Below are 8568 nucleotides of genomic sequence, written 5' to 3'. Positions count from 1 at the left end.
TTTGTTACATTATTAATATTTAAAAATTAAATTGGGCTTGACAAAATTTTATTGAACTAACAAGATTTAGAATATTATATATCCTCAATATTTTAGTAAATAATTTATGCAGGAAATCTCTATAATAAAGATTTGAGATATTTATATATATGAAGGATAAATGTTTCAGATCAAAACTTTGTGAAACTCAACAACAAGAATGATTACTGTAAATATAGCATGTTTTTTTGCTTGAGTAAAATCAAATGGGCCGTATAAACCCAAAACCTATCTTTTTGGTTAGGTTTAAACAAAAAAAAATATTACTACTCAGCAATTAATATGAGTAATAGTATTTAGTTAGTTAAATATACTATTTAAATATTTACTGATTTATTGAGTGGAGTAGCCAAAATCCCGGTAGATTGTCTCCATTAGCGTTTTTCCAGCTGCAAAAATTTGGCCATATTTTTGAATTCAACAAGGAGAATATTGTCACCATGTGAAAAACACGAACAACTCTCTAAACATTGAACTCAAATGATTTCTCTCATTTTGAACTAAGTTTAATAAAAGACTTGAATCTAAAAATATTTCACACATTTATATGAAACATTTAAAGAAAAATATAATGTCATTCACTAAAGGTAATTTGAACATTTTAAAACATCAGACCACCTAACACATTTTCTATTTTCTTGCTATTTGTTTCATTATTAATATTTTTAAAAATAAAATATAATATAAAGCGTGCTTAACAAGATTTTATTAACCTAACAAAATTTAGAATATTATGTAGGGGAAATTTGGAAAAATACACTTAAATAAGATTTTAATTTGAAGATTACACTATTATTTAAGTTTTTAGAAAAATACACTTTGATATATATAAATTTACTAAATTGTCCAATCTTAATATTCTTAATTATTTATTATAATATACTTTATATTAGTAACGGCTTTAACAAAATAAGATTTAAAAGGAAAAAGAAATCTCTACTGAATTATACGTCCATTAATCGTCTGATCCCTGTTTTGTTTCTTATACGACTGACCTGTCACCAAAAACTTCATGAGTTTCTTTAATTTCTCTTTGGTAGAGATTCATGATCAAGTAAGTACCTGCCACCGCATCTGTAGGACCGAAGATCCTGTGTGGGTTTACGGGTTTGTTCCCGGCATTGACTTTTGCAGATTTTGTGCTCTGCAACTTGGTCATCCACTTGGCTCGATGGATTTTATTCATTTTCTAACCTTCATTTGGTTCATCGTGATTAAAATTGCAGGAGTTGGTTTTTTCTTTTTTTCTCTTAGCCTTATTTCATTATTTTTGCTGTAATGTTTGTATAATGGTACCATGAAGATGCACAGATAAGACACTGTTTTTTGCTTCCTCCACAAGACACTATTTTTTTTTCTCCTATCCAAACAAATAACACAGAAACGGCTACATCTTGTTATTTTCTTATGTTGCTATGGAAATTACTCTTTCTCTCTTGTCCTATCTATTTCTGAACAACAAGTGATATCAGTTACAAATAAAAATAAAAAAATAACAAGTGATATAATAGTTACAATAATATTATATTTATTAATTTCTAATTTCTATTTTAATTATTAAAATATTTAATTTGGATAAAATGGTCAATTTACATTTAAGAAAGTGTAGTTTTCAAAAAATAAAATAGAAAGTGTAGTTTTCAAATTTCAAACTGTTTGTAGAGTAATTTACAAAATATCCCTATTATGTATCCTCGAGACTTTAGTAAATAATTTATGCAGGAAATCTCTATAATCATTAAATATATTTGAGATCTTTATATATATGAAGTGTAAATATTCCATATGTAACTTTGTGAAACTCGTCAATAAGAATGATTACTATAAATATAGCTGAAATATAGTCACCATGTAAAACACATCTTCGTTTGAGTAAAATCAAATGAGCTGAATAAAGCCAAAGCCTATCATTTTATTGGGTGTAAACAAATCTTTTTATTACTATTTGGCAATTAATCCAGTAATAGTGTTTAATTATAATAAATCAACTATTTAAATTTTTACTGATTTAATGTGCCGAGTAGCCAAAATTGTAGTAGGTTAGTTCAATTAGCATTCCTCCTGCTGCAGAACCGGTAATTCGGTCAAAATTTTGAATTTAACAAGGAAAATATAGTCACCATGTAAAACACATGAAAAACTCTCTAAAACTTTGAACTTCAAATGATTTTCCACATTTTGAATAAAATTTTAATAATATATAAAAAACATAAACTTACAAATATTTGACATATTTATGTGAAACTTGCAAAGACAAAAATCGTGTCATTCATTAAGAGTATTTGGACATTTACGAACATAAGTCACCTAACATACAGTATAACCTCTTTAAATTAATACTCAATAAATTAATATACACTAAAAATCTCTATAAATTAATATAACTTTATGGTCCGAAATTGAGTTTTTGGTTCAATTAATATATCGATAAATTAATAATCTCTATAAATTAATAAAAATTATAGTTTTGGTGTAGTCTGAACATTATTAAATTTATGGAGGTTTCACTGTATTTCTATTTTCTTGATATTGTTTCCTTATTAATATTTTTAAAATAAACAATATAATATAAATTGTGGTTAACAAGATTTTGTGGACCTAACTATAATACGGTATAATTTAAAATATTATATATCCTCGAGATATTAAGAAATAATTTATACAGCAATCTCTATAAATGTTAACGTATTAAATATATTAGAGATATATTTATAAAGTGTAAATTTCCTACATCGAAACTTTGTGAAACTCATTAACAAAATAATTACTATAAATATAACATAATTTTCGCTTGAGTAAAATCAAATGAGATGTAATAAACCAAAAACCATCTTTTTATTGACTCAAACAACATCCACGTTTTGACACATTTATATAAAATTTGCAGATAAAAAAATATTTGCTTTTTGAAAGTGCACCTCTTCGCTTGCAAGGAACCCCTATTTGAGATACTCACCAAATAAGGATGCTTTTTACTTCAATAGTTTAATGTAATGAAATCCTGTCTTATGTTCGTTAACCCACAACATCTTAAGAGATTGTTTCTCTAAAGGCAGATTCTATTCCAGAACAAAATTTTCTATCAAGCAACTAAAAAAATTGCTATCAAGACTCTTATTTATAGGAAAAAAAGAAGACGCTAAAAGCCAAACTAGAATCCAAAATGTAAAAAAAGGACAGAACAATTCAAAATCGGTCGATAAATAAACAAACCTAAAACTTATTTTTTAAAATGTCAAACCTAAAACTTGTTTTTAAAAATGTCATTGCCTGTCACCGCTGCTCGTCGTAACGTTATTATTACTGCTGTTACTGCTCCCATTCTGGTGATTATTGGAACCATTGATAATAGACGTGATGGCTGCGGCTAGAGCCGCTGCAAAGTTCGGATTGGCGGGCATAGCGGCGCTGACGCTCTCACCAGCGTTCAGAGACTCAGATGGTATCTTCAAACCGGAGAACTTGGACTGTTGTTGGTTATAGAACAAAGCCTGGCCCATCATCTGAGGCAAGCCCGATTGGTTCAACTCCGCTAAACCAGACCGTTGAGAGAATTGCATCAATGGGTTGTTATTAGCTGGACCGTTAACGTTGGACGCTGATTCTGTGAGGTCTAGTGTAATGGTTGGAAATGGTGCAGAGGCTGAGATCGTGGCCATGCTTGAGGAGCAAGGCAACATGGTTCGAGCAAAGAGGTTTGTTGGGTTCATTAAACCGTCTTGGTTCGACATCGTGGAGCCTGAGAGGAGCATGCTTGCGGCTGCGGTTGTGGTTGAAGCCATGTTCATAGCTGCCGGAGGTAATGGATGGTTATGGTTTCCTTCGTAGGTTGTTATGAGAATAGATCTATCGTCTGCGCAACGTTGCACCTGTTGGGTTATTAATAACCAGTTAAAAAATACTTCGATTGTATATGTGCATTTGATTAAACCCCAAAACATATGTTTGAAATGTATAAATATGATTCAGTAGGGATGGATGTTGTTGCCATGAGATCATTAAAATTGTCCCTCTCAAACTTGTGGTAAACATTAAAATGAAAAGATGGGAATGAATGGATAAAATAAAATAAGATGAATAAAATATAAATAAATGAAAAAAATATTTCATTCATCATTCATCAAAATTTGAAATACAATATTAGTATATTAAAACTATTTTGTTTATTTTGTGGAATTTTTCATTTCAAAGTAAATGATAATTTTTATGTAGAATTAATAAAATAAGCTTTTCCTTCGTCAATAAATTGACAATCCAGTTTCAACCGAGAGATCTCTAAAAGTGTAAGATTTTTTTACAACATGAGCTCTCGAGCCAAAATTTTACTTATCACACCATAATATGAGCAACATGTAATATTATTCATTTAAGGCATCTTTACTGTGTTTTTTTATCAAAGACATCTATACTGGTTAAAATCATGAGTTTTCACAGTTTCAGTCTAATGGTTTACAGTTTTCTATGAACCCTTTAACAAAAAAAAATGGTTTACAGTTTTCTATGTTTTTTTATGAATAGGGATCGCACACTGAATTTCCATTAATGTAGAAAGAAAATGTTAAATAACTTACTTGCTTGCGAACGGGACATCCAACGGCCATCGTGCAGCGGTAATAAGCTCGAGGGCATGGGTTTCCTTTTGCCATTTTCTGTCCGTATTTTCTCCATTGACATCCATCGCTTAACTGTATAAAATTATCATTGAGGTTAACGTTAGACCTCCAAAACATTTGAGAGGCCAGTCTTTAAACCTAGAGAGACTGCCTTTTGTTACCATGGGAGCTTCGGACCTAGCACGGACCGAGACACGGGCTTTACGCATGGTGGCTTCAGCGGCCGATTGATCCATAGCATTTCCATTGAAATTACTAGAAGAGGCATTGTGTTTCGGAACTTTGCTAGGGTTTCCCCAACCGTTAGATTCGTTCTCTGGGCTTTCTTCTATCTCAAGTACTCTTTTTGGGCGCTGACGTGAGCTAGAGTTCTCCAGAAGCGATGGGGAAGATTTTGACCTAACCGTTGCCCTCTCATCGGATGATACTTCAGCAGATGGTATTCCCAAATCGATGAACTGTCTTGGAACCATCTCAGGAGCTTCATGTCGGTTAGTGTCCTTGTCTTTACTCTCGATCGTAGCCTGGTGAAAACAAGAGTTCAAAACCTTAAATAAAATTGGGAGGAGCTTTAAAATTGTTTGAAATGATGATTAAATTAAGTATTAAGATGGATATATTAGAGTATTAGTTACCAAGTGATGATGATCTTCTTGTTGCCTCATGACAGCAACAAGTTGCATCTGCAAGGAGTTGAAATTGTTGGTTGTTTGACTTAGCATTTCCTTTAGTCTTTGATTCTCTTTATTCGACTTCTTTAGCTCTTCTCGAAGCTGTGCATTCTTCATTTGTTGAATACCGCCATAATAATAGTTTAGACTAATTTAATATTTTATATTGATTTTACCATATATATATTGAAAAGGGTAAATCTTTCTTGAAAGACAGTGAACTAATATATAACAATGTCTACTATACAAATCATATATGAAAATAGATGGTCAGTTAAAACAAATATATAATTTAAATTTTAAAATCTTTAATATATTTATATGTCGCTTTCATTAATTTCGACATTCTATTTTCATTTCTTGTTCGTATTGGCTGGGAATTAGGTAGAAATTATAGTGCTCAAAATTAGGTCCCCGTAACTAAACTTGATGAGTTATCTTGAATTTTGGTTTCGTAGTAACTATGAAAAAAATAGACTAAAACCAGTTAAATATTTTTTTCTAATATTCTATCTTTTTCTAAGAAAATGAGCTACTAGTTTGATAAGTGTACCTCAATCTTTGTCCGTTTCTCCTCCATATCAACAGACAATCCATCATCCACCAATGACTCGTCGCTTCCCGTATTCGCAGTGAGAAGATTAAGTCCAGTCTATTTACAATAAATATATAAAAGATTAAGGCACAAACTTTCCATCTATAACGAATTTATTGTTTATAATATATTGCTAAACTCTAGACACAAAAAAAAAAAAACTTATGGGGTAGTAAGAAAAATATATAAGTAAGACTAATAGAGTATTTCATTACTTACATTGATACCCGTGGAACGATCATCATCACCGTCAACACGTGAATTTTCCCTTTTGACATGAAGCCTATGAGTCTCCTCGGTGATGACATTCTGATCATCTCTCTTCTCCGACCTGAAAAAGTCAACCTCATCCATCATCGGCCGATGATGCTGCTCATCCAATGGTTGTGTCTGCTTCAAATTGTCACCTTGACCTCCAAGACTCACTGGAAAATGAAACATCTCTTTCTCTCTCTCTATTTATATATAATTCTAAGTTCTTGATAGACAAATTTGAGTGTGTGTTTGGCTATAATAGTATGATCAGTAAGTACGGATTGTTTGATTCGTTATCTGAAACCCTAGTAAGTAAAGAGGATATGGAACATGCGTATCATATCCAATCCTCCATATATAGAGAGGTGAAGAAGAAGATATCATAGAAGAAAGAGAAAAAGAGATACTTTGTCGAGTATGTGGTTAGAGACGAAAATAAGAGACCAAATGCTTCGGCTACAAATACGGTATTCACGGTCGACTCAGATATATAACATTTTAATCTTTTTTTTTTTGAACTTAACATTTTAATCTTTCTTTCAGAATATATTATTAAGGAATTGTTGTGTCTATATTTGTTTTACGTATTTATATATTATTAATTAGTAATATAGATTTTAATTTGGATTCTCCTGGAAAGATATTTGTGGAGACTTGTTTGGCTCATTTTCGTCAGTATGAACGTCATTTGTCTACCATCTAGCATTGACTTATATCAATTATTAACAAGCATATCATGCCATCCAAGCATTTGAGTTTTATAATAGAGACGTGTTATTGCTGCTTTTTTGGGTCAAACAAATCAAAATGAGAAAACCATACTGTAGCTTACAAGATGAGCTATGGTTCATGAACGACTTTCATCAATTCATCTGTTTTGTTTATTGAAAAAAGTTGAAATACCATAAATTAAATACTACTTTTAAAAAATAATATTTATCAAAAATAGTTTAACATTTGAGTTTAACTTTAATGATCATTACTTAAGGTTTACTATTTGGGAGATGAAATTGAGTTTATAATCTTTTATAGATAATTTTACATTTACAAATTATTTAGGAAGATTAGTTTGCATTTTTCATCACTAACTTAAAGTCTTCATGATGATTATTTTTATAGATAAACTTGAAAATTGGTATCAATTTGTGTTAAAATCAAATTTACCTTTATTTATATATATTATCATTTGTTGCTGTTGTATGCCTTTTATATAAAAATTGCGTTCATTCTTCTAGTACAGAAGTTTTATACTTATAAGTTTGTCCCAGTTCTGATGCACTATCTTATGTTACGATAGACGAATGTTGAGTGTTCTACATCTAAAACGAGATGGAATTTAAATAAAATTTCTGAAAATAATATACATAGATATATGGTTTCACTTCACTATCAATTAATTTTAAATTAAAATTTTATAAGACTAAATATATTAGTTTATCTTAAGTAGAAATTTTAAATTAAGTTTATCATATATATGAGTTCACTTATCGTTTACCAAAAATAGATATATTAGTTTATCATAAGTAGAATAACACAAATAATATATTATCATTCCTTTGTTTTTGGCTATAATAAATGAATTGAAAATTCATTCTCGATAAAACATGTCAAAAATACATATTTAATTTATATTTTATTATAAAATTCAGTGTTATATATATTATTTTTAACATCATCTTATATGTATTTTAAATTGAAAATATTAATCATATTAGTATATTGATTTTTTTGAAATAACGGTTAGATATATTTGGATTACATTTTTTTCTCAATTTGGATTACATTTGTATATGTATTATAAATAGAGTAATCTGCTCAACTGAATGATATCACCTATGTATATTAATTTTGTTCAAAGAATTTGTCCTAATTATTAAAACTCTGAAGCATTGTTTGATCAAGTCAATTTAGAGAAGAAATCTATTTTTAGGGAAGAAGTTTTTTCAATGAATTCTTATTATAGGTGAAATGTAGATTTTGCTATTTTTGACTAAATTAGTAAATTTTCTTTAAAATGATTTCCCTTGTCTGTTTTTATTATGAGAAAGACTTTTGACTTGTTCACAGATTTAATAAGTCAGAAAATAGAAATGAATCTCACCGATAGCAATTCAATCGGCGGTTCCCACGTGATTGAAAATATTAAAAGCTTTATTTCTAATTAAAGCCTGTTAAAAGAAATCACATAAACTCAAACATGTTCGGATCGTTGAATTTCTTTTGTTAAGAGACTCGATACAGTGTATTAACTTAAACGTGTATTTTATATCTTTACAAGCTTACATACTGTAATAAAGCAAAAAAAGTAAATTTACATCTCTGCTTTAAATATTTTTTTCGGTGTACCTTTTTTTCTTTAAATAGTTTGAATATTTTTTTGAAAGGAAAATAGTTT

The 8568-nt window shown here is 29.6% G+C and overlaps 1 protein-coding gene across 3 annotated transcripts; it reads right to left on the bottom strand.

Annotated features, from left to right (window-relative positions):
- Positions 1-2988: 2988 nt before the first annotated feature.
- LOC108833451 (WRKY transcription factor 42) lies at positions 2989-6673 on the bottom strand. Of its 3 annotated transcripts, none has more exons than XM_056993988.1 (6): positions 6138-6673; positions 5877-5975; positions 5288-5335; positions 4814-5176; positions 4611-4724; positions 2989-3908 (listed from the first exon to the last, which is right to left on the bottom strand). In XM_056993988.1, the coding sequence occupies exons 1-6, from the start codon at positions 6357-6359 to the stop codon at positions 3303-3305; spliced, it is 1452 nt and encodes a 483-aa protein (XP_056849968.1). In that variant the 5' UTR covers positions 6360-6673; the 3' UTR covers positions 2989-3302. The 3 variants fall into 3 exon arrangements, with proteins under 3 accessions (XP_056849968.1, XP_056849967.1, XP_056849966.1); XM_056993987.1 differs by having other exon boundaries at positions 5288-5425; positions 6138-6672; XM_056993986.1 differs by having other exon boundaries at positions 5288-5434; positions 6138-6671.
- Positions 6674-8568: the final 1895 nt, after the last annotated feature.

Source organism: Raphanus sativus, chromosome 9 (genome assembly GCF_000801105.2).
Source record: "Raphanus sativus cultivar WK10039 chromosome 9, ASM80110v3, whole genome shotgun sequence".
Classification (NCBI taxonomy): Eukaryota; Viridiplantae; Streptophyta; class Magnoliopsida; order Brassicales; family Brassicaceae; genus Raphanus; species Raphanus sativus.
Note: the sequence above shows the minus strand (reverse complement) of the source record. Positions and strands in the feature narration are given on the sequence as shown.

Bases quoted from the DNA above. Each gene is read 5' to 3' on its own strand.
- LOC108833451 (XM_056993986.1), bottom strand. From the start codon at position 6,359: ATGTTTCATTTTCCAGTGAGTCTTGGAGGTCAAGGTGACAATTTGAAG. The intron at 5,976-6,137 runs GTAAGTAATGAA...TATTGTAAATAG, and splicing joins ATCGTTCCACGGGTATCAAT to ACTGGACTTAATCTTCTCAC. The intron at 4,725-4,813 runs GTAACAAAAGGC...AATTTTATACAG, and splicing joins CTAGGTCCGAAGCTCCCATG to TTAAGCGATGGATGTCAATG.